The sequence below is a fragment of the Coregonus lavaretus genome, assembly GCF_964263955.1.
Source record: "Coregonus lavaretus genome assembly, chromosome: 3".
Taxonomy (NCBI): domain Eukaryota; kingdom Metazoa; phylum Chordata; class Actinopteri; order Salmoniformes; family Salmonidae; genus Coregonus; species Coregonus lavaretus.
Window position 1 is genome coordinate 34174276 of NC_139990.1, and position 27425 is coordinate 34201700.

Sequence of the window (27425 nt, forward strand, 5' to 3'; positions counted from 1 at the left end):
CAAAGACTAAAAACAGTTGCATGCATGTTGCAGTTTGTTTATTGTTTAGGCTAATTATTCAAGGCTGCCTTTGTTATTTCATTTTAAAACAAATGCTTGATGGCATTTCAAAGCATGAATGACTCCTATTCTGTGTGATGACATGAACAAATTAATGATTGATTTATTGACACCGTAGCCTATAGGCTATATTGAAATCTCAGCCTGGAAATAGTTTTTATTCTGTATGTCACGTATACTCCCCCTCTGGCCTCTAGGTCACCAGGCTGCTCTTTATTACGCACACATATCACCATCGTTATGCGCACCAGCGCCTCATCAGTCTCACCTGGACTCCATCACCTTCCTGATTACCTCCCCTATATATGTCACTCCATTTGGTTCCTTCCCCAGGTGTTATTGATTCTGTTACTCTGTTCCTGTCTGTACGCTACTCTTGTTTTGTTCCATGTTTTATTTATCATTAAATGCACTCCCTGCCGCTGCCGACGCATCCGGGGATGCCTCAGCTGGCTCGTCAGGCTTCCATGCCTCAGCTGGCTCGACAGGTTCTCAAGCCTCGTTTGGCTAGTCAGGCGTCTGTTTCCAAAGCTACCGGGATGCCTCAGGTAGCTCGTCAGGTTCTCATGCCTCAGCTGGCTCGACAGGTTCTCAAGCCTCGTTTGGCTCGTCAGGCATCTGTTTCCAAAGCTACCGGGATGCCTCAGCTGGCTCGTCAGGTTCTCATGCCTCAGCTGGCTCGACAGGTTCTCAAGCCTCGTTTGGCTCGTCAGGCGTCTGTTTCCAAAGCTACCGGGATGCCTCAGCTAGCTCGTCAGGTTCTCATGCCTCAGCCGGCTCGACAGGTTACCGCGCCTCAGCCGGCTCGACAGGTTACCGCGCCTCAGCCGGCTCGACAGGTTACCGCGCCTCAGCCGGCTCGACAGGTTCCCGCACCTCAGCCGGCTCGACAGGTTCCCGCGCCTCAGCCAGCTTGACAGGTTCCCGCGCCTCAACAGAGGTGACCGGTCCGCTCCTGATCCCCGGGATCGTCCCTTTGGTCAGCGTCCTGCGGCTGGAGCCGCGCGTCAGGGAGGGGGTACTGTCACATACTCCCCCTCTGGCCTCTAGGTCACCAGGCTGCTCTTTATTACGCACACCTGTCACCACCGTTACGCGCACCAGAACCTCAGACTCACCTGGACTCCATCACCTTCCTGATTACCTCCCCTATAGATGTCACTCCCTTTGGTTCCTTCCCCAGGCGTTATTAATTCTGTTACTCTGTTCCTGTCTGTACGCTACTCTTGTTTTGTTCCATGTTTTATTTATCATTAAATGCACTCCCTGTACTTAATTCCCGACTCCCAGCGTACATTGTTACACTGTACTATACTTTACTACAGAATTTGATAGTAAACTGTAGTAATTATTCATGTGGGGTGTTGTTTTTCTCATGAAATTGACCAAGGTTGTCTTTGTCTTCAAGCTAAACTGAGTCAGATAAGAAAGTTTTTTTTCCTCACCAAATCATATTGTCATTATTTAGCACTATTTTAACTGCACTATCAACTTTACCTTCAGAATTTGTTGCATCAAAAATAAATAGTGTTATGTTGGTGGCTTGCATAATTATTATCCTTAGTGAACTACATTTTTTCCATAGATTTGCTGAACATTTTTGAAACATTGTTTTCTAGGACTTTGCTCTGCTGGGCCGGCAGGAAAAGAGTTTGCCACAGCCTTCATGCAAAATTATATTGAAGACTATAAAGGCTCAAGCTTTAAGATTGAAGTGGCAGCTCCCCCCACCTCCCTCCACCCCATTAAGGTCAAGGTAACTGCCCTTGGGAAGGTCTACGAGCAGACAGTTGACCCTGGTAAAAGCGTGACCTTTGATCTACCCAAAGGAGTAGAGATGATTGGCAGCAAGAAGAACCTCCCCACTGTCCTGATCGAAGCTTCCCAGGAGGTCACAGTGTTGTCATTCAACTACAAGAAGGAAACAGCTGACACCTCTGTCGTCTACCCTGTGAAGGACTGGGGAACAGAGTACTTCATCTTCACCCCCGTGTCCACCGCTGGTGATAAGTTCTCCAAAGAGTTTTCCATCACCAACTACAAAGAGAAGAACTTTGGGGTTGAGGTCTATCTGACTGCCCCGGTGACATTCCAAAGGCAAAAGTATGGTGCAGGCAGCAAGCTGACAATCGACCTTATGCCCTTTGAGAGTGTACAGATTCAGAGCCAGTTTGATCTGAGTGGCTCCAAAGTGATCTCTAAGCTTCCAGTAGGAGTTCTATCAGGACACAGCTGTACTGTGAAATATACTGGCTGCAACCACGTCTATGAGCAGCTCCAGCCCGTTAACAGTTGGGGGAAGGAATTCATTGTTGCACCACTACCTTTCCATAAAAACATCAACAGATATGATAGTCTTTACATCCAAACATCTCAGTTCACTCAAGTCAAAGTGAGTCAAACTGGTATCGATTTCTTTACACTACCAATGTTCCCAGGACAAACGCTTGAGCTCTATGTCACCTGGCCAAATTCCTATTACTTGAGCGCTAACAAAGGCATTCAGGTCCTGTATGAGTTCAACGGAGCTGACGTAGGAAAGAAGGAATACTATGACCCTTTTCTGTTCACCATTCTACCAAATGATCAATTCAGCACTTCATACGCTCTAGAAGGGCAAGCTGGCTTCCACAACATGTTCGTAATGGTGGCTCTTACAAAAGACTTGGGTGGGTTCACGGTAGACAAGCTTCCAATGCCCTTAAACATCGAGTGGCACAAAGTGGACGGAACCGAGTACTCATGGGCTGAGGTGTTGTATGGTACTGGAGCTAGCTTCCTCCAGATAGCCCACGCTAACTCCCCATTCGCTATCTACAGCATTGGTGGGGCTTATGCCAATGGCTACGGATCCCCTGCCTCTGGTAACCCAGGTATGTCAATCAAATGTGTCATATTGTGTATCAAGCAACAGGGATTCTCCCAAGGGTGACTGGTGAACACTAGCTGTGTGACTGTGTAACCATACTTTTCTTATAATTTCTGCCCTTAACCCAAAAAAATAGATGCCCCTGAATGCCCAGAGAACAGCCACTATGAGGTGTGTGGTAGGGGCTGCCCTGCCACCTGTGAAGACCCAGAAGGTCCCTCCATGTGCAAAACCAGTTGTGTAAAGGGCTGTACCTGTGACAAGGGCTATGTGCTTAATGGGAACAAGTGTGTGCCCAAGTCCCAGTGTGGCTGCCTGTACAATGGTCACTTTGTGAAAGCTGGAGCATCCCTCTGGGGTGATGAGCACTGCATCGAGAGGTGTACTTGCAACTCATCCAGCTTGAAAATGGAATGCAAGAGCACTGGCTGTCCTCTTGGGCAGGAGTGCCAGATGGTTGATGGGAAGAGAGACTGCCACCTGATGGCCTATTCCACATGCATGGTGTCTGGTGACCCACACTACCGCACCTTCGATGGCCACCATTACAGCTTCCAGGGCACCTGTGTGTATCAGATGGCTGGCGTTTGCACCAACAACAAAGCCCTTGAGCACTTTGATGTCCTAGTGCAAAATGATGGCCGTGGTAAAAAAGTGGGGTCCAGCACTAAGTTGGTGGAGGTTGTTGTTTATGGACACACCATTGTCATCAGCAAAGAGCACAAAGGTTTAGTTCTGGTGAGTTATGTTGGGATATATTCACTTTTATTCACTGTTTGTTGTAAATAGATATATCTGTATGTCTTCTTTATTCATCCATTCCACCCCATATTCAAACATTCAACATTATCTCTACAGGTAGATGAAGAGCTTACCAACCTCCCAGTCAAACTGCTCAAAGGTAAGGTGCAAATGTACCTGAGTGGTGGCTTTGCAGTGATTCACACTGACTTTGGGGTGAAAGTGTCCTACGACTGGCACTCCACATCATTTGTCACCGTCCCCCACACTTACGCTGGTGCAATGTGTGGCATGTGTGGTAACTACAACCTCAAACTCAACGATGAAATGCAGATGAAGAATGGAAAGCAAGCCGCCACTCCAGAGGAGCTTGGTCAGAGCTGGAGAGTTGCAGAGATCCCTGGTTGCGTCCATGGCTGTAAAGATAAGAACCATTGTCCTAACTGTGACATCACGCAGAAAGATAATTTTGAAACCAACCAGTTCTGTGGTAAAATCCGAGACCCCAAAGGTCCCTTCCGCAACTGCCACGCCAAGGTGGACCCCAGCAGCTTCTTTGATGACTGTGTTTACGATGTATGCCTTAACAATGGCAACAAGAACACACTATGCAGTAGCCTCCAAACATACACTGCAGCATGCCAGCAGAAAGGAGCTGAGGTCTTTGCATGGAGGTCCAAAGACTTCTGCGGTGAGTCAGACATTCCATTTTTTAAAATATTGACCTTATATCAGTATTATTCTTCACAGAGTTGTTGCCCCAAAATTCATTAATCAAATGTTCATCAATTCTATTTATCTCCAGAGTTCAAACACCCTGCGAACAGTCACTATGAAATTTGTGCAAATGGCTGCCCTGCTACTTGTAATAGCCTCTCTGCCTCCACCAACTGTAAGGCTCTGTGTCAGGAAGGATGGGTTTGTGATGCTGGTTTCATTCTCAGTGGAGACGAATGTGTGCCACTCTCGCAATGTGGTTGTCTTTACAACGATAGATACTACAAAAATGGACAAGTCTTCCATCCCAATGGACTCTGCCAGGAGGAGTGCACATGCAATGGCAAGGTACGTTTACATTGGTCTTAGTAAGACATGCCTAAAGTCACATATTTGCCTTTTGGTCCATTTTCTGTATTTTTGTTTAAATTCTGTAAATACTTCCAATGTAGCTGTATGTGTATTAACATTTTGGAACGATGGTTTAGTTGAACATTTAAATATTTGAGCAAAGAAACATGTTTGACCTTGATCAAATCAAGTGTTAATCTATACATCCAAACAATAAAAGTTTTGATGTGAAGGATATTTTCATGGCCTAATTAACTATGTCTTATTTTATTTATCAGGTGAAGTGTGTGAAGTTCAGCTGTGGCCCCCATGAGAAGTGTGAGGTGAAGAACGGTGTCAGGGATTGCCAGGGTGTTGGAAAGGGAGTCTGCACCATCTCAGGTGACCCACATTACAAGACCTTTGACAACAGCACCTATGACTTCCAAGGTACCTGCACCTACACTGCAGCTCAAGGCTGCCATCTAGAGGGCACCCGCCTCAACCCCTTCTCTGTAGTGGTGGAGAACGAGAAGTGGTACGCCATGTCAAATAATCCAAAGGTAGCCATTGCCAAGCTTGTGGCTGTAGAAGTCTATGGTAACACCCTGGTTCTAAGGAAGAATCAAGCAGGAATGATAATGGTTAGTATTTAATTTGACTGGTGTGACAAATGCACACATACTATTTTTGTGTTTGATTAATTAACATGAGACAATTCCGTAATCACTTTAAGATAATAAAAGAGGTCATCAAGTATATAACTATAACTAACCTAGTGCATATAATTAGGTAAGGCTTGTCATATTTGATATGTCATTCATCCAGGTAAATGGAATTATGATGAGCCTCCCTGTGAATCTAAACAACGGAGCAGTGCAGGCCTACCAAGAGGGCACCTACGATGTCATCATAACAGACTTCGGTCTGAGAGTCACCTATGACCTTGTGTACCACGTCATGGTCACCGTCCCTGGCAACTACCGAGGCAAGACCTGTGGTCTGTGTGGCAATTTCAACGACAACAAGAATGATGAGTTTCAACTGCCTGATGGGAAAATCACCAAGGACCTCCTGACCTTTGGGGCAGCCTGGAAGATAAGTGTGCCGCATGTGGTTTGTGAGGATGGATGCAGCGGAGAATTTTGCCCCAAGTGTGACGCTAATAAAAAAGCCATATTTGAGGCCGACTGTAGTATCATCACAAACCCTAAAGGTCCCTTCGCCGCCTGCCACAATGTGATAGACCCTGCCTCTTACTTCAGAGATTGTGTCTATGATGTCTGCTTGTCTGAGGGAGACCGTAAGGTTCTCTGTCACAGCATATCAGCATACATGATCGACTGCCAGGACTTTGGGGTTAACATCAGTAACTGGAGAACACCAACCTTCTGTCGTAAGTATTTACCAACCTGTGGATTGGGACACATTTGGCTTTGGCTTTCTTTCATCTATATATTCTGTCTGTATATTCTGACTCTTGTTTTCAGCACCATTTCATCAGGTCAAATTCCTGGTACTTGTAAATGTATTTGGCAAATAAAGGTGATTTTGATTCCTGCAGGCTGGAGTATTGAGTGTTGTGGCTGGACATTATATTGCATGTCTAATTACTTAATCTATTCCTCTGTAGCCCTGGACTGTCCTGCCAACAGCCACTACCAGAGCTGCTCTGAGATCTGTGCCACCCCATGTCCCGGCCTCTCTGACATTATCACCTGCCCCACCACTTGTGCTGAGGGCTGTGCCTGCAATACAGACTACTACTTCAACGGGACAGGCTGTGTTAAGTGGGACCTGTGCAGCTGTTACCACAAAGGACGCACCTACAAGGTGGGGTTTACCTAGAACATATACAGTGGGGAAAAAAAGTATTTAGTCAGCCACCAATTGTGCACGTTCTCCCACTTAAAAAGATGAGAGAGGCCTGTAATTTTCATCATAGGTACACGTCAACTATGACAGACAAATTGAGAAAAGATAATCCAGAAAATCACATTGTAGGATTTTTTATGAATTTATATGCAAATTATGGTGGAAAATAAGTATTTGGTCACCTACAAACAAGCAAGATTTCTGGCTCTCACAGACCTGTAACTTCTTTGAGGCTCCTCTGTCCTCCACTCGTTACCTGTATTAATGGCACCTGTTTGAACTTGTTATCAGTATAAAAGACACCTGTCCACAACCTCAAACAGTCACACTCCAAACTCCACTATGGCCAAGACCAAAGAGCTGTCAAAGGAAACCAGAAACAAAATTGTAGACCTGCACCAGGCTGGGAAGACTGAATCTGCAATAGGTAAGCAGCTTGGTTTGAAGAAATCAACTGTGGGAGCAATTATTAGGAAATGGAAGACATACAAGACCACTGATAATCTCCCTCGATCTGGGGCTCCACGCAAGATCTCACCCCGTGGGGTCAAAATGATCAAAAGAACGGTGAGCAAAAATCCCAGAACCACACGGGGGGACCTAGTGAATGACCTGCAGAGAGCTGGGACCAAAGTAACAAAGCCTACCATCAGTAACACACTACGCCGCCAGGGACTCAAATCCTGCAGTGCCAGACGTGTCCCCCTGCTTAAGCCAGTACATGTCCAGGCCCGTCTGAAGTTTGCTAGAGTGCATTTGGATGATCCAGAAGAGGATTGGGAGAATGTGATATGGTCAGATGAAACCAAAATAGAACTTTTTGGTAAAAACTCAACTCGTCGTGTTTGGAGGACAAAGAATGCTGAGTTGCATCCAAAGAACACCATACCTACTGTGAAGCATGGGGGTGGAAACATCATGCTTTGGGGCTGTTTTTCTGCAAAGGGACCAGGACGACTGATCCGTGTAAAGGAAAGAATGAATGGGGCCATGTATCGTGAGATTTTGAGTGAAAACCTCCTTCCATCAGTAAGGGCATTGAAGATGAAACGTGGCTGGGTCTTTCAGCATGACAATGATCCCAAACACACCGCCCGGGCAATGAAGGAGTGGCTTCGTAAGAAGCATTTCAAGGTCCTGGAGTGGCCTAGCCAGTCTCCAGATCTCAACCCCATAGAAAATCTTTGGAGGGAGTTGAAAGTCTGTGTTGCCCAGCGACAGCCCCAAAACATCACTGCTCTAGAGGAGATCTGCATGGAGGAATGGGCCAAAATACCAGCAACAGTGTGTGAAAACCTTGTGAAGACTTACAGAAAACGTTTGACCTGTGTCATTGCCAACAAAGGGTATATAACAAAGTATTGAGAAACTTTTGTTATTGACCAAATACTTTTTTTCCACCATAATTTGCAAATAAATTCATAAAAAATCCTACAATGTGATTTTCTGGATTTTTTTCCTCATTTTGTCTGTCATAGTTGACGTGTACCTATGATGAAAATTACAGGCCTCTCTCATCTTTTTAAGTGGGAGAACTTGCACAATTGGTGGTTGACTAAATACTTTTTTTCCCCACTGTTCCAACAATGTGTTGTGTTTACTTTACAATAGAACATTATGTACCACAAATACACATTATTGTCAGATATATCTTTCAGAAAATACGTGTATACTGTAATGTACAATTGTTTATTGTAAATGTATAGTCCAATAAGGTATTATTCAATGTAAATTCAAAGATAAAGTGTATGTCCCTCTATTATAAGAACTGCATCCTTATAACACTGCCACAATAACAATGTACTGTACCTATTTCTCTCCCTCAGATTGGTGAGTCTGTGTTGTCAGAGGATTGCCAGGAGCTCTGCACCTGCACTGCCTCTGGTGATGTGAAATGTGAGGCCACCAAGTGCAAGGCTGACGAGAGCTGCCAGGTCATGAATGGTCACCTGGGCTGTGTTAGAAAGGGAGTCTGCACCATCTCAGGTGACCCACATTACAAGACCTTTGACAACAGCACCTATGACTTCCAAGGTACCTGCACCTACACTGCAGCTCAAGGCTGCCATCTAGAGGGCACCCGCCTCAACCCCTTCTCTGTAGTGGTGGAGAACGAGAAGTGGTACGCCATGTCAAATAATCCAAAGGTAGCCGTTGCCAAGCTTGTGGCTGTAGAAGTCTATGGTAACACCCTGGTTCTAAGGAAGAATCAAGCAGGAATGATAATGGTTAGTATTTAATTTGACTGGTGTGACAAATGCACACATACTATTTTTGTGTTTGATTAATTAACATGAGACAATTCCGTAATCACTTTAAGATAATAAAAGAGGTCATCAAGTATATAACTATAACTAACCTAGTGCATATAATTAGGTAAGGCTTGTCATATTTGATATGTCATTCATCCAGGTAAATGGAATTATGATGAGCCTCCCTGTGAATCTAAACAACGGAGCAGTGCAGGCCTACCAAGAGGGCACCTACGATGTCATCATAACAGACTTCGGTCTGAGAGTCACCTATGACCTTGTGTACCACGTCATGGTCACCGTCCCTGGCAACTACCGAGGCAAGACCTGTGGTCTGTGTGGCAATTTCAACGACAACAAGAATGATGAGTTTCAACTGCCTGATGGGAAAATCACCAAGGACCTCCTGACCTTTGGGGCAGCCTGGAAGATAAGTGTGCCGCATGTGGTTTGTGAGGATGGATGCAGCGGAGAATTTTGCCCCAAGTGTGACGCTAATAAAAAAGCCATATTTGAGGCCGACTGTAGTATCATCACAAACCCTAAAGGTCCCTTCGCCGCCTGCCACAATGTGATAGACCCTGCCTCTTACTTCAGAGATTGTGTCTATGATGTCTGCTTGTCTGAGGGAGACCGTAAGGTTCTCTGTCACAGCATATCAGCATACATGATCGACTGCCAGGACTTTGGGGTTAACATCAGTAACTGGAGAACACCAACCTTCTGTCGTAAGTATTTACCAACCTGTGGATTGGGACACATTTGGCTTTGGCTTTCTTTCATCTATATATTCTGTCTGTATATTCTGACTCTTGTTTTCAGCACCATTTCATCAGGTCAAATTCCTGGTACTTGTAAATGTATTTGGCAAATAAAGGTGATTTTGATTCCTGCAGGCTGGAGTATTGAGTGTTGTGGCTGGACATTATATTGCATGTCTAATTACTTAATCTATTCCTCTGTAGCCCTGGACTGTCCTGCCAACAGCCACTACCAGAGCTGCTCTGAGATCTGTGCCACCCCATGTCCCGGCCTCTCTGACATTATCACCTGCCCCACCACTTGTGCTGAGGGCTGTGCCTGCAATACAGACTACTACTTCAACGGGACAGGCTGTGTTAAGTGGGACCTGTGCAGCTGTTACCACAAAGGACGCACCTACAAGGTGGGGTTTACCTAGAACATATACAGTGGGGAAAAAAAGTATTTAGTCAGCCACCAATTGTGCACGTTCTCCCACTTAAAAAGATGAGAGAGGCCTGTAATTTTCATCATAGGTACACGTCAACTATGACAGACAAATTGAGAAAAGATAATCCAGAAAATCACATTGTAGGATTTTTTATGAATTTATATGCAAATTATGGTGGAAAATAAGTATTTGGTCACCTACAAACAAGCAAGATTTCTGGCTCTCACAGACCTGTAACTTCTTTGAGGCTCCTCTGTCCTCCACTCGTTACCTGTATTAATGGCACCTGTTTGAACTTGTTATCAGTATAAAAGACACCTGTCCACAACCTCAAACAGTCACACTCCAAACTCCACTATGGCCAAGACCAAAGAGCTGTCAAAGGAAACCAGAAACAAAATTGTAGACCTGCACCAGGCTGGGAAGACTGAATCTGCAATAGGTAAGCAGCTTGGTTTGAAGAAATCAACTGTGGGAGCAATTATTAGGAAATGGAAGACATACAAGACCACTGATAATCTCCCTCGATCTGGGGCTCCACGCAAGATCTCACCCCGTGGGTCAAAATGATCAAAAGAACGGTGAGCAAAAATCCCAGAACCACACGGGGGGACCTAGTGAATGACCTGCAGAGAGCTGGGACCAAAGTAACAAAGCCTACCATCAGTAACACACTACGCCGCCAGGGACTCAAATCCTGCAGTGCCAGACGTGTCCCCCTGCTTAAGCCAGTACATGTCCAGGCCCATCTGAAGTTTGCTAGAGTGCATTTGGATGATCCAGAAGAGGATTAGGAGAATGTGATATGGTCAGATGAAACCAAAATAGAACTTTTTGGTAAAAACTCAACTCGTCGTGTTTGGAGGACAAAGAATGCTGAGTTGCATCCAAAGAACACCATACCTACTGTGAAGCATGGGGGTGGAAACATCATGCTTTGGGGCTGTTTTTCTGCAAAGGGACCAGGACGACTGATCCGTGTAAAGGAAAGAATGAATGGGGCCATGTATCGTGAGATTTTGAGTGAAAACCTCCTTCCATCAGTAAGGGCATTGAAGATGAAACGTGGCTGGGTCTTTCAGCATGACAATGATCCCAAACACACCGCCCGGGCAATGAAGGAGTGGCTTCGTAAGAAGCATTTCAAGGTCCTGGAGTGGCCTAGCCAGTCTCCAGATCTCAACCCCATAGTAAATCTTTGGAGGGAGTTGAAAGTCTGTGTTGCCCAGCGACAGCCCCAAAACATCACTGCTCTAGAGGAGATCTGCATGGAGGAATGGGCCAAAATACCAGCAACAGTGTGTGAAAACCTTGTGAAGACTTACAGAAAACGTTTGACCTGTGTCATTGCCAACAAAGGGTATATAACAAAGTATTGAGAAACTTTTGTTATTGACCAAATACTTTTTTTCCACCATAATTTGCAAATAAATTCATAAAAAATCCTACAATGTGATTTTCTGGATTTTTTTCCTCATTTTGTCTGTCATAGTTGACGTGTACCTATGATGAAAATTACAGGCCTCTCTCATCTTTTTAAGTGGGAGAACTTGCACAATTGGTGGTTGACTAAATACTTTTTTTCCCCACTGTTCCAACAATGTGTTGTGTTTACTTTACAATAGAACATTATGTACCACAAATACACATTATTGTCAGATATATCTTTCAGAAAATACGTGTATACTGTAATGTACAATTGTTTATTGTAAATGTATAGTCCAATAAGGTATTATTCAATGTAAATTCAAAGATAAAGTGTATGTCCCTCTATTATAAGAACTGCATCCTTATAACACTGCCACAATAACAATGTACTGTACCTATTTCTCTCCCTCAGATTGGTGAGTCTGTGTTGTCAGAGGATTGCCAGGAGCTCTGCACCTGCACTGCCTCTGGTGATGTGAAATGTGAGGCCACCAAGTGCAAGGCTGACGAGAGCTGCCAGGTCATGAATGGTCACCTGGGCTGTGTTAGAAAGGGAGTCTGCACCATCTCAGGTGACCCACATTACAAGACCTTTGACAACAGCACCTATGACTTCCAAGGTACCTGCACCTACACTGCAGCTCAAGGCTGCCATCTAGAGGGCACCCGCCTCAACCCCTTCTCTGTAGTGGTGGAGAACGAGAAGTGGTACGCCATGTCAAATAATCCAAAGGTAGCCGTTGCCAAGCTTGTGGCTGTAGAAGTCTATGGTAACACCCTGGTTCTAAGGAAGAATCAAGCAGGAATGATAATGGTTAGTATTTAATTTGACTGGTGTGACAAATGCACACATACTATTTTTGTGTTTGATTAATTAACATGAGACAATTCCGTAATCACTTTAAGATAATAAAAGAGGTCATCAAGTATATAACTATAACTAACCTAGTGCATATAATTAGGTAAGGCTTGTCATATTTGATATGTCATTCATCCAGGTAAATGGAATTATGATGAGCCTCCCTGTGAATCTAAACAACGGAGCAGTGCAGGCCTACCAAGAGGGCACCTACGATGTCATCATAACAGACTTCGGTCTGAGAGTCACCTATGACCTTGTGTACCACGTCATGGTCACCGTCCCTGGCAACTACCGAGGCAAGACCTGTGGTCTGTGTGGCAATTTCAACGACAACAAGAATGATGAGTTTCAACTGCCTGATGGGAAAATCACCAAGGACCTCCTGACCTTTGGGGCAGCCTGGAAGATAAGTGTGCCGCATGTGGTTTGTGAGGATGGATGCAGCGGAGAATTTTGCCCCAAGTGTGACGCTAATAAAAAAGCCATATTTGAGGCCGACTGTAGTATCATCACAAACCCTAAAGGTCCCTTCGCCGCCTGCCACAATGTGATAGACCCTGCCTCTTACTTCAGAGATTGTGTCTATGATGTCTGCTTGTCTGAGGGAGACCGTAAGGTTCTCTGTCACAGCATATCAGCATACATGATCGACTGCCAGGACTTTGGGGTTAACATCAGTAACTGGAGAACACCAACCTTCTGTCGTAAGTATTTACCAACCTGTGGATTGGGACACATTTGGCTTTGGCTTTCTTTCATCTATATATTCTGTCTGTATATTCTGACTCTTGTTTTCAGCACCATTTCATCAGGTCAAATTCCTGGTACTTGTAAATGTATTTGGCAAATAAAGGTGATTTTGATTCCTGCAGGCTGGAGTATTGAGTGTTGTGGCTGGACATTATATTGCATGTCTAATTACTTAATCTATTCCTCTGTAGCCCTGGACTGTCCTGCCAACAGCCACTACCAGAGCTGCTCTGAGATCTGTGCCACCCCATGTCCCGGCCTCTCTGACATTATCACCTGCCCCACCACTTGTGCTGAGGGCTGTGCCTGCAATACAGACTACTACTTCAACGGGACAGGCTGTGTTAAGTGGGACCTGTGCAGCTGTTACCACAAAGGACGCACCTACAAGGTGGGGTTTACCTAGAACATATACAGTGGGGAAAAAAAGTATTTAGTCAGCCACCAATTGTGCACGTTCTCCCACTTAAAAAGATGAGAGAGGCCTGTAATTTTCATCATAGGTACACGTCAACTATGACAGACAAATTGAGAAAAGATAATCCAGAAAATCACATTGTAGGATTTTTTATGAATTTATATGCAAATTATGGTGGAAAATAAGTATTTGGTCACCTACAAACAAGCAAGATTTCTGGCTCTCACAGACCTGTAACTTCTTTGAGGCTCCTCTGTCCTCCACTCGTTACCTGTATTAATGGCACCTGTTTGAACTTGTTATCAGTATAAAAGACACCTGTCCACAACCTCAAACAGTCACACTCCAAACTCCACTATGGCCAAGACCAAAGAGCTGTCAAAGGAAACCAGAAACAAAATTGTAGACCTGCACCAGGCTGGGAAGACTGAATCTGCAATAGGTAAGCAGCTTGGTTTGAAGAAATCAACTGTGGGAGCAATTATTAGGAAATGGAAGACATACAAGACCACTGATAATCTCCCTCGATCTGGGGCTCCACGCAAGATCTCACCCCGTGGGGTCAAAATGATCAAAAGAACGGTGAGCAAAAATCCCAGAACCACACGGGGGGACCTAGTGAATGACCTGCAGAGAGCTGGGACCAAAGTAACAAAGCCTACCATCAGTAACACACTACGCCGCCAGGGACTCAAATCCTGCAGTGCCAGACGTGTCCCCCTGCTTAAGCCAGTACATGTCCAGGCCCGTCTGAAGTTTGCTAGAGTGCATTTGGATGATCCAGAAGAGGATTGGGAGAATGTGATATGGTCAGATGAAACCAAAATAGAACTTTTTGGTAAAAACTCAACTCGTCGTGTTTGGAGGACAAAGAATGCTGAGTTGCATCCAAAGAACACCATACCTACTGTGAAGCATGGGGGTGGAAACATCATGCTTTGGGGCTGTTTTTCTGCAAAGGGACCAGGACGACTGATCCGTGTAAAGGAAAGAATGAATGGGGCCATGTATCGTGAGATTTTGAGTGAAAACCTCCTTCCATCTGTAAGGGCATTGAAGATGAAACGTGGCTGGGTCTTTCAGCATGACAATGATCCCAAACACACCGCCCGGGCAATGAAGGAGTGGCTATGTAAGAAGCATTTCAAGGTCCTGGAGTGGCCTAGCCAGTCTCCAGATCTCAACCCCATAGAAAATCTTTGGAGGGAGTTGAAAGTCTGTGTTGCCCAGCGACAGCCCCAAAACATCACTGCTCTAGAGGAGATCTGCATGGAGGAATGGGCCAAAATACCAGCAACAGTGTGTGAAAACCTTGTGAAGACTTACAGAAAACGTTTGACCTGTGTCATTGCCAACAAAGGGTATATAACAAAGTATTAAGAAACTTTTGTTATTGACCAAATACTTTTTTTCCACCATAATTTGCAAATAAATTCATAAAAAATCCTACAATGTGATTTTCTGGATTTCTTTCCTCATTTTGTCTGTCATAGTTGACGTGTACCTATGATGAAAATTACAGGCCTCTCTCATCTTTTTAAGTGGGAGAACTTGCACAATTGGTGGTTGACTAAATACTTTTTTTCCCCACTGTTCCAACAATGTGTTGTGTTTACTTTACAATAGAACATTATGTACCACAAATACACATTATTGTCAGATATATCTTTCAGAAAATACGTGTATACTGTAATGTACAATTGTTTATTGTAAATGTATAGTCCAATAAGGTATTATTCAATGTAAATTCAAAGATAAAGTGTATGTCCCTCTATTATAAGAACTGCATCCTTATAACACTGCCACAATAACAATGTACTGTACCTATTTCTCTCCCTCAGATTGGTGAGTCTGTGTTGTCAGAGGATTGCCAGGAGCTCTGCACCTGCACTGCCTCTGGTGATGTGAAATGTGAGGCCACCAAGTGCAAGGCTGACGAGAGCTGCCAGGTCATGAATGGTCACCTGGGCTGTGTTAGAAAGGGAGTCTGCACCATCTCAGGTGACCCACATTACAAGACCTTTGACAACAGCACCTATGACTTCCAAGGTACCTGCACCTACACTGCAGCTCAAGGCTGCCATCTAGAGGGCACCCGCCTCAACCCCTTCTCTGTAGTGGTGGAGAACGAGAAGTGGTACGCCATGTCAAATAATCCAAAGGTAGCCGTTGCCAAGCTTGTGGCTGTAGAAGTCTATGGTAACACCCTGGTTCTAAGGAAGAATCAAGCAGGAATGATAATGGTTAGTATTTAATTTGACTGGTGTGACAAATGCACACATACTATTTTTGTGTTTGATTAATTAACATGAGACAATTCCGTAATCACTTTAAGATAATAAAAGAGGTCATCAAGTATATAACTATAACTAACCTAGTGCATATAATTAGGTAAGGCTTGTCATATTTGATATGTCATTCATCCAGGTAAATGGAATTATGATGAGCCTCCCTGTGAATCTAAACAACGGAGCAGTGCAGGCCTACCAAGAGGGCACCTACGATGTCATCATAACAGACTTCGGTCTGAGAGTCACCTATGACCTTGTGTACCACGTCATGGTCACCGTCCCTGGCAACTACCGAGGCAAGACCTGTGGTCTGTGTGGCAATTTCAACGACAACAAGAATGATGAGTTTCAACTGCCTGATGGGAAAATCACCAAGGACCTCCTGACCTTTGGGGCAGCCTGGAAGATAAGTGTGCCGCATGTGGTTTGTGAGGATGGATGCAGCGGAGAATTTTGCCCCAAGTGTGACGCTAATAAAAAAGCCATATTTGAGGCCGACTGTAGTATCATCACAAACCCTAAAGGTCCCTTCGCCGCCTGCCACAATGTGATAGACCCTGCCTCTTACTTCAGAGATTGTGTCTATGATGTCTGCTTGTCTGAGGGAGACCGTAAGGTTCTCTGTCACAGCATATCAGCATACATGATCGACTGCCAGGACTTTGGGGTTAACATCAGTAACTGGAGAACACCAACCTTCTGTCGTAAGTATTTACCAACCTGTGGATTGGGACACATTTGGCTTTGGCTTTCTTTCATCTATATATTCTGTCTGTATATTCTGACTCTTGTTTTCAGCACCATTTCATCAGGTCAAATTCCAGGTACTTGTAAATGTATTTGGCAAATAAAGGTGATTTTGATTCCTGCAGGCTGGAGTATTGAGTGTTGTGGCTGGACATTATATTGCATGTCTAATTACTTAATCTATTCCTCTGTAGCCCTGGACTGTCCTGCCAACAGCCACTACCAGAGCTGCTCTGAGATCTGTGCCACCCCATGTCCCGGCCTCTCTGACATTATCACCTGCCCCACCACTTGTGCTGAGGGCTGTGCCTGCAATACAGACTACTACTTCAACGGGACAGGCTGTGTTAAGTGGGACCTGTGCAGCTGTTACCACAAAGGACGCACCTACAAGGTGGGGTTTACCTAGAACATATACAGTGGGGAAAGAAAGTATTTAGTCAGCCACCAATTGTGCACGTTCTCCCACTTAAAAAGATGAGAGAGGCCTGTAATTTTCATCATAGGTACACGTCAACTATGACAGACAAATTGAGAAAAGATAATCCAGAAAATCACATTGTAGGATTTTTTATGAATTTATATGCAAATTATGGTGGAAAATAAGTATTTGGTCACCTACAAACAAGCAAGATTTCTGGCTCTCACAGACCTGTAACTTCTTCTTTAAGAGGCTCCTCTGTCCTCCACTCGTTACCTGTATTAATGGCACCTGTTTGAACTTGTTATCAGTATAAAAGACACCTGTCCACAACCTCAAACAGTCACACTCCAAACTCCACTATGGCCAAGATCAAAGAGCTGTCAAAGGAAACCAGAAACAAAATTGTAGACCTGCACCAGGCTGGGAAGACTGAATCTGCAATAGGTAAGCAGCTTGGTTTGAAGAAATCAACTGTGGGAGCAATTATTAGGAAATGGAAGACATACAAGACCACTGATAATCTCCCTCGATCTGGGGCTCCACGCAAGATCTCACCCCGTGGGGTCAAAATGATCAAAAGAACGGTGAGCAAAGATCCCAGAACCACACGGGGGGACCTAGTGAATGACCTGCAGAGAGCTGGGACCAAAGTAACAAAGCCTACCATCAGTAACACACTACGCCGCCAGGGACTCAAATCCTGCAGTGCCAGACGTGTCCCCCTGCTTAAGCCAGTACATGTCCAGGCCCGTCTGAAGTTTGCTAGAGTGCATTTGGATGATCCAGAAGAGGATTGGGAGAATGTCATATGGTCAGATGAAACCAAAATATAACTTTTTGGTAAAAACTCAACTCGTCGTGTTTGGAGGACAACGAATGCTGAGTTGCATCCAAAGAACACCATACCTACTGTGAAGCATGGGGGTGGAAACATCATGCTTTGGGGCTGTTTTTCTGCAAAGGGACCAGGACGACTGATCCGTGTAAAGGAAAGAATGAATGGGGCCATGTATCGTGAGATTTTGAGTGAAAACCTCCTTCCATCAGTAAGGGCATTGAAGATGAAACGTGGCTGGGTCTTTCAGCATGACAATGATCCCAAACACACCGCCCGGGCAACGAAGGAGTGGCTTCGTAAGAAGCATTTCAAGGTCCTGGAGTGGCCTAGCCAGTCTCCAGATCTCAACCCCATAGAAAATCTTTGGAGGGAGTTGAAAGTCTGTGTTGCCCAGCGACAGCCCCAAAACATCACTGCTCTAGAGGAGATCTGCATGGAGGAATGGGCCAAAATACCAGCAACAGTGTGTGAAAACCTTGTGAAGACTTACAGAAAACGTTTGACCTGTGTCATTGCCAACAAAGGGTATATAACAAAGTATTGAGAAACTTTTGTTATTGACCAAATACTTTTTTTCCACCATAATTTGCAAATAAATTCATAAAAAATCCTACAATGTGATTTTCTGGATTTTTTTCCTCATTTTGTCTGTCATAGTTGACGTGTACCTATGATGAAAATTACAGGCCTCTCTCATCTTTTTAAGTGGGAGAACTTGCACAATTGGTGGTTGACTAAATACTTTTTTTCCCCACTGTTCCAACAATGTGTTGTGTTTACTTTACAATAGAACATTATGTACCACACATACACATTATTGTCAGATATATCTTTCAGAAAATACGTGTATACTGTAATGTACAATAGTTTATTGTAAATGTATAGTCCAATAAGGTATTATTCAATGTAAATTCAAAGATAAAGTGTATGTCCCTCTATTATAAGAACTGCATCCTTATAACACTGCCACAATAACAATGTACTGTACCTATTTCTCTCCCTCAGATTGGTGAGTCTGTGTTGTCAGAGGATTGCCAGGAGCTCTGCACCTGCACTGCCTCTGGTGATGTGAAATGTGAGGCCACCAAGTGCAAGGCTGACGAGAGCTGCCAGGTCAAGAATGGTCACCTGGGCTGCTATCTCAAAAATTGTTTGTTGGAGACTAATGGCGCCTTCACCCTTTTCAATGGAAGAAGTGGTGCAATCACAGCCATGGGGGCCTATGAGATAATCAAAGTTTGTGACAATGCTCTGGTGGAAGAGTGGTTCAGAGTGGTGGTGACGTTGCAGGCCTGTGGGAAGTCTGGCCTCAAGAGCGTTGTTGCTGTGTACGTCTACTTCAATGATCTGATGATCACTGTCAACAGCAAGCATGAAACTTGGGTGAGTCACCTCATATACAGTATATATTAATTCATAGATTATTAAGTATTGTTTATGGATGACACCAATTCCCTTCAGTATCTAGGATTGTAAGATTGTATACTATTCCATCAGTGTTACTTTGTTTTTCAATGTTGTTCACAGATAAATGGTAAGAAGGTGACTCTACCACGCCTGCTGAGTAATGAAGTCTCAGTGAAGGTCTCTGACAAGACAGTGATGATTGAGAGGATGTCAGGCCTTCAGGTGTCATACAGCCTCTCTCAGGAGATCATAGTGACAGTGAGTGCCCACATGGCTGACAAGGTGTGTGGAGCTTGTGGAAGACTGGTTCCTTCAGGAGACGTTATCCCGGTCCCTAGTTTCCTGACTATGCAGGAATACATGGACGGCTGGAACGCACCAGACTTCCCCACCTGCAGGTGAGTTACTGTATAAATCTGAAACTGATTCAAATCTGAAAAGCAATCAATAACATTCAAGTTGTGAAAATGTATACTTAATTAGGGTTAAAGCTACCTCAGTTGTATGCTCTTTGACCCCTTACAGTGGCGGCCTTTGAACACCTTGGAACGTTCTTTCATCCACAAGACAATTTAACTACCCAGATTAATCACCCATGATAGAGAATCAGTCTTTAATAAATGTTTGTTATGACTTTCATTCTATTCTTACCGAACAATTACATTTTGTGAATGATTCTGTAAAAACCAAACAATAAAATGTCTGCAAGAAAAGCATCAAGAACTGATGTATTGTCTCTATTGTACTTCTCCAGATGATCATTAATTCCATGGTCTTTTACTATGTTCTGCATTGGGGATTACATTAGGGACAAGTTATAGAAAATAGTTGATTATGTACACAGAAGTATATGGCTTCCTTGTGATGTCATGGCAAGACATGCAGTGCATAGTGGAAGTATATACAACCCTTGCACAATCTTCACATTTTGCTGTTTTAAAATTAAATTTAAAAAGGGATTCAATTAGATTGTTTTACCCCCTACAGATCTCCACAATCTACTCCACACTTTCAAAGTGAAAGAAAATTATTGAGCATTTTCCTAATGAACGAAGATGTTTTATTCGTGAACATTCTTAGAAAAAATGGTTCCAACAGGGTTCTTCGGCTGTCCCCATAGGAAAACCCTTTTTGTTTCCAGATAGAACCCTTTCCACAGAGGGTTCTACATGGAACCCAAAAAACCTACTACCTGGAAACAAAAAGGGTTCTTCAAAGGGTTCTCCATAGCAAAAGAACCCTTTTAGGTTCTCGATAGTACCTTTTTTTCTAAGAGTGTATGTTTTCACACCCGAGAGTTAATACTTGGTGGAAGCACCTTATGCAACCATTACAACTGTGAATCATTCTGAATAAGATTCTACCAACCTTGCCAAACTCTTATTGCAAAATGTATCCATTGTTTTTGTCATTACATTTGTTTGAGAATCATTGATGGACAGCAATATTCAATAATAATACTAATAATAAACCATTTAGCAGACGCTTTTATCCAAAGCGACTTACCGTCATGTGTGCATACATTTTTACGTCAAACCTTGTCTCTGATTTTCATGCAAAATTAAATCAGGACGGAGACTGGACCACTCAGGAACACTCAACACCTTTTGGAAAGCCATTCTGGTGTGTCGTTGCCATTAAACTTTGTGAAATTCTCCTGCTGAAAAATAAAATTATCCCACTGTTAGGTTTTCAGAAGACTGAGCCAGGTTTTCCTCTAACTTTTTACCTGGGCTTTGCTCCTTTCATATGTCTTTTGATCCTGAAAAACTCCCCAGTCCCTGCAGGTGACAAGCATGCCCATAACATGATACTGGCACTACAATAATTGAAAATGCAGAGGGGTTCACTCTGTGTTGTGTTGTATTGGATTTGACCCAAACCTGTAGTTTATCATTTATGCCAAAAGGTTATTTATTTGCTGTGTTGTCTTGCAGTATTACTTAATGGCTTTGAATGATTGTTTTGGAGTGGCTTTTTTAACACAGACTTTTCATTTTGTCGTACAGTTTCAAGTATTATGGTGGCAGCATCATGTTATGGGTATGACTTTCACCAGCAAGGACTGGGGAGTTTGTCAGAAACAAACGAAATGGGAAAGGAGCAAAGCCCAGGTAGAACATTAGAGGAAAACATGCTGAAGACTTCTGAAATCCTAACCATGCGATAGCGTTTTCTTTTTCAGCAGTACAATTACATAAGTGTAGTATACTGTACTACACACTGTAGTATACCTCGATTATGTGTTGTAATTACTATATAATTTTGTAGTATACTGTAGAATACTATAGTAAATACAGTATACTACAGACTGCAAAAACACTTCAGTAAATACTACAGTAATGTCCACAAAAACACTACAGTCTGCAAAAACACTACAGTAATTACTATAGTATATACTACAGTATTTAATTTGCTTATACCTTGCCCATTCCCCTCCCCCATATCCCAATTTGTGCCACCAATAAGTGAGAAACCTACATGCCAAGTATAGACCACGTGTTCCCTACAGGTCATAGAAAAGAGCAGAAATGCTGAACTATCCATTCAGTCAGTCCTAGCTATTACATTTACATTTAAGTCATTTAGCAGACGCTCTTATCCAGAGCGACTTACATTCTTTTTTGATTTTTCATACTGGCCATGTGGGAATCAAACCCACAACCCTGGCATTGCAAACGCCATGCTCTACCAACTGAGCTACATCCCTGCCGGCCATTCCCTCCACTACCCTGGACGACGCTGGGCCAATTGTGCACCGCCCCATAGGTCTTCTGGTCGCGGCCGGGTACGACAGAGCCTGGATTCGAACCAGGATCTATAGTGGCACAGCTAGCACTGCAATGCAGTGCCTTAGACTACTGTGCCACTCGGGGATGCTATCTACAGGTTTTGGAAAATGTGCTCTTTGAGTAAGTAGGTTTCCTCAAGGACAAAGCTCCCACTGCTATGACAAATATAATAAAACAAAAACACTACAATAAATACTACAGTCCGCAAACAGACTACAGTAAATACTACAGAATAGTAGTCTGCAAAAACACTACAGTAATTACTATATTATAGTAAACTGTAAATATTACAGTATACTACAGTCATGTCCACAATACTACAGTAGTCCGTAAAAACACTACAGTGAGTACTGCCTTTTGCAGACTTTAGTAATGTAATGGCTGCCAAAATTGCCTCCACCAAGTATCAACTCTGGGGTTCTATAATTTTCATTTAGAGATTTCATCCTTTTTTAGATTTAATTTTAAGGCAGCAAAATGTGAAGACTGTGCAAGTGGTGTGTAGACTTTCACTGGTGACTGTAGTGTTTTCTGGGCATGGGAAATATTTTACATGAACAAGGAACAAGCTTGTATTTGACTGGTCACCACAGCATTATTTCCTTGATGTAATATACACGTTTATGATTTAATTGTATTTTTTATTAACAAGAATGTATATTCGGAAGGATACATTCGTCACAACACTAATTTATAATTCAGTATCATTTAGATATCAAATTACATGTAGAGATAATTAATCCAGCAAATACAGCTTAGTACTTTCTATTACATAGTGAATATTTTAAATCGACTTGATTACCATTGTAATGATTTGACCATTACAAATCACTTACTGGAATTGTTTTGAAAATCTGAGGTGAGGGTTTGGCAGAAAATGGCATTCCTTCTACAAATATTGTAATTACTGTTTGTTACAAATCATTGACAAATGGTCACAGTGATTTAGGCAATATGTATTCTTGGTGGGATTCTCCAATAGCAGACTGTTCTTCAGTTGTAGCATGGTCAGTTCTCTCATATCACTGTAAAAGAGAAGGGGAGAGTTGTGAGTGCATATCATTTCCCACTGGAATCTGTCATGTAAGCATGAATGCTAACACCTGCTGCTATGTTTTCAAAAGACAGTGTGGACTTTAACTTTCAAACCTTCATTATGGAAGTTAAAATAACAAGTTTCAAGTCCATAACCCCACAAACACCATTGTTTGACACCATACTGGTAAGCTAAGGCTCTATATTTGGATTCCTTAGACTGAATAACAGTCCTTCACGGTCTCATATATTGAAGGTTAGGTTCATAATCATAGAACATTATGGTGAAGTGGCTCACCATTGGGGGAAGTCAAAGGCTACTTACTCAACCATGTACCCCTGCATTAAGGTGGCAGATGGGATAGCATTCCTGTATACCATCCTTGACCTGGCAGCTCTCTTCACTCTGGCACACCATGGACTGTGACAGAACAACTCCAGATTTCTAGCAGATGTGCACCGCAAAACAGTTGTCTGACATCAAGGATTACCCTATCTAAAAAGATCACAGACACATATCAGTGAGACTTTTACACATCCACGTTCGAGTCACAGACAGCGCTCCAAAATCCATACTAAAGAATTTCATGACCAGATTCCGTTCCAGCTGAAAATTTCAAATAATTGTAAATTTTCACATAAAACTTCAAATAATACGTAAAGTATACAGGAACTTTTAGTATCCAGCTTGTATTGCCCCTACCTTAAGGGTGTGTCCACCAGCATAGCAGTTGCACTGTTCCCAGCTAATACAGCCGGTGTCACTGAAGTAGAAGTCTTTGTCGCAGGGACATGGAGTTGCACAGGTTTCAGCACTGATTTGGTAGTGGCTGCTGGCAGGACAGGAGAATACTGTGGACATATGAGAAGGGAACTCTTGTTTAGTCCTTTTGCATGAACATGACTTTTAATTATTACTTTGAATATTAGGTTATCCGAATGTGAAAACAGAAAGAAAGTTGTTGGACTGATGTGCAGAGAGTCAACCTGGACTCAGGGGTAGAAGTATCCGGGATACATGCAGGGTAGTAACGTCATGAGTTTGGATTATGGTTCCTTGTTTAGCTAGCTAGCTACATGTCATAACAAAAGACTCCTCTATGCAAGTAACAATTTCAATAGAATGTTAATGATGTCACTGTGACAACTGTTGATAGACGTAGCTGGTCAATTCACTCTGGCTATCTACTCCGATTTCAGAGCACTCTCGTCTTAGTGTGCCAGAGCGCAGAATAACTGACAAATTACAAACGCTCAACACCCGTTGAATATGGCCAGTGTCAGTAAATGTTGGCAAAAAAGCAGATATTGTTGCCAGCAGGACAGTTGCAGTCAGCAACGCTCTGGATAACATAAAAACAGCCTAACCAGCTCTGCTAGGGCGAGTAAAATGGTCAGAGTGAGCTGTTCTCTAATTTGTGTATGGAAGTAGCTAGCAAGCTAGCCAACGTTGGCCAGTTAGCTTGGGTGCTTCACTGCTGTTGTTAGGACAGAACGCTCGGATCAACCCTTACAGAGATGTGTGGGGCTAAAGTTTAAGAGGGTGTGAACGATGCTGAATGGGTGTAGACAAAGAAGAGCTCTCCAATAGGTGTACCAAAACATTCAAAGGCCATTTTCTCAAAAGTGAGGTTAAAAGTTTATCAACATTCAAAGCAGAATTACTTTCCCATTGTTCCTCAACTGTAGTGTATAATATACAATTTTCTAGCTCTGAGTCTCTACTTTTATCCAATGTAAAAAACACAATTTCAAATGTTGCTACATAAGACCAAATAGAGCCAGTCGATCACATTTGCCAAAGGGTCTGCCATCATTCACTTTGAACTGGACTGTGTGTTAGCAGGCAGTAGCAACAGCTCGACTTTAGATCATTAGAACGCATCGCCAAAAGCCACAAAATACACCTGAATGGATTTCTGCAAATATGTAAATACCACGGGAGTCCTCTTCCATTTGGAAACTTCACAGTCCTATTGATCGAACAACCATGAAAAGGCAGGCTCTCTCTCCCTCAATTGCCTATGCACATCAACAACAACAAGAACAACAACTAATAGCCAGAGCGAGATAAGCAAAAAATCTAATGCGGGAACATTACATAAATGCTCTCAAACTTTTTTAACTAGTTGGCTGTCAAAAGTGCACTGAAACTATGGGGAATAGTAGCTTGCTCGTCCTTCTGCAGCTGGCCTGCCAATGCATGCATGTCCCAACCTATATTTTGACAACTGAATGGGAACTTGCCATAATAATGTTGATTCTTATGTTATTTTAACTTTTTCCAGTAGCTATTTGTGTTTTGCCTTTTGTTTCATATTGCCTCGTAAAACCCAGATTCAAAACACCCCTCACTGCCCCTCTGGCTGTGACACAATACAGATAATTCATAGTATATAAGGGCTCCTTTTTCAATCATCTGCTAGATAAAAAGATTAGTTGGTGGAGCAATATTTTTTTTCTACTCTTTTGATAAAGTTTAATGTGCAATTACTCTGATTTGAAAATGTGATGCAGTATTCTTTACTATTGTGTTGTCTTCCTATCGTTTCCTCTAGAATTGGTTAGGGAATGAAAGAAGAAAACTGGATCAGAGTCAAGCTGTCCCTCCCCCAAAAAACTAAGCTCTACAAAAGTTATGTGTCAGCTTACAAGCTGTTTATGAGGCACCACCTTAAAGCAGAAGGTTTGTGCAGGTTTGGCTTTAATTACCTGTTTGCAATTACAAGAGCAAGGCAGGCATTCAAGTATTGTGGACTGTATGCATTTCTCAATCGGTGTGCCTTTGATGTATTTTTGTTTTTGTTTTTTGGATGAATTATAAGAGGGGTTTCTCTTCAGAACTTTATGGGTCTAACAACAAATTCTAAAGTCTACTGACTCCATCTGACACATATTTCTACTTTCTTTCAACAAGTAAATATTTTGTTGTTGTAATGCCTTGATAGAATAGATAGATAAAACAATGTCACTGACATTGTCATGTTTTCTGTTGTATGTCAGGAGTTATGGCAGGTATACAGGGCAAATGGCAGGCATTACCACCTGCCACAAAAGCCCATTACAGTGAGGAGGCAAACAGGAGGCAAGAGGTCAGGAGTTGACGGGGAACCTGGAGGCCTTAAAAGTCAAAGATGATTTAAGACGGCTGAAATCAATGGTGGGAATATATAGGGTCACAATAGTAAATAATGACATTTTTTAACTTTTACCTCAAAAAAGTAATGTATTTGCATTTGATAGTTGGAGTTAGATTTGAGATACAGATTTAAGATACAGAGAACAGGCATATTATTCTTACAGAAGGATTTCAGTCTTTTCGCCAACTCTTTTCCTATAAGCATTTTTAGGTATTGTCTTTTTTTTTTTTTTTGTACATCTAATTTAAGTAAATATTTATCTTGTTATCTTATCTATTTCTACATAATATTTTGTTAGGTTATCGAGTCGGAAGGTATGGGGGTCGACACAGCATTCCTTGTTCACAACCCTGAGGATCCCATACCAGTCAGCACAGTCTCATTTGGGAGTGGAAGGAAATTTGTTGAGGGCCAGGATCTGATCGCCAAGTTTTCTGTAAACGTTTCTGGTACACATATTTTAAGAATAATTTTGGTAACACTTAACCTCAAGCATTTGCTTGTTGATCACCCTGTTGCAGGACAACTTTTCTGCAATGCAGAAAATATTTAACTTGTAGTGTATTTGAGGTTTGAAAAGGCTTCTGAAGTTTGTAATTTCCACTTTGAAATTTCAGACATGATTTTCCCTTACGAAAAATTGACAAAAATGTCAATTTATTATAATCCACATAACAATTCACATTTCCTGTTACGGCAGGATTATTTTCCTGCTGTAGCAAACTGACTCAAATTAAGATCCTACATCTGTACATCTATAATGCCTTTAAACACACTCATACAGTACTGTGCCTCTTTTATTGTTACATCTAGGCAAATCTGTACCTTCTGTTGTTGAAATTCTAATCAAGTGCGAGCGACTTCGTCATTTCTTCAAACAATCATCTTTATTTGTAATCGATTAATTATTGCAATAATGGAGCTGGTCAACGACCACCCGTAGGTGATTTGTTGAGAGCCTAACAAACAGGAAATGCTGATGTCTTATATAGTGGACCTAAAAATGCTTAGTCATGGCTGGTTCCACCCCTCCCCGGCAGATCAGGGCATCATAAGCTACCTTGTTTTCTTCTTGTGGCTATTTGAATCGGGTCATAGCGCACAAAGAAGTGATAACGTTAGTTCCGTTACTCCTCTCTGTTCAAGCCAGCCTCTGTTCACCTCATATCTCCACACCTCTGTGCCCTTGAAAGATATGAGAAGAACAGGATAGACTGGGACACTGTGGTCACTCTCAGAGAGTCTTTGTCTTGACCG

The 27425-nt window shown here is 42.8% G+C and overlaps 1 protein-coding gene across 1 annotated transcript; it reads left to right on the forward strand.

Annotated features, from left to right (window-relative positions):
- Positions 1 to 500: 500 nt before the first annotated feature.
- On the forward strand, positions 501 to 27422 carry LOC311107113 (IgGFc-binding protein-like; the record flags this gene model as incomplete). The annotated part of the gene is made up of 19 exons (XM_084149597.1): positions 501 to 813; positions 1680 to 2933; positions 3066 to 3667; positions 3788 to 4246; positions 5017 to 5361; positions 5546 to 6113; positions 6351 to 6550; positions 8419 to 8820; positions 9005 to 9572; positions 9810 to 10009; positions 11877 to 12278; positions 12463 to 13030; positions 13268 to 13467; positions 15336 to 15737; positions 15922 to 16489; positions 16727 to 16926; positions 18800 to 19177; positions 19322 to 19599; positions 27362 to 27422. 19 exons carry the CDS (start codon positions 501 to 503, stop codon positions 27420 to 27422), a joined length of 7968 nt encoding a protein of 2655 aa, XP_084005723.1.
- Positions 27423 to 27425: the final 3 nt, after the last annotated feature.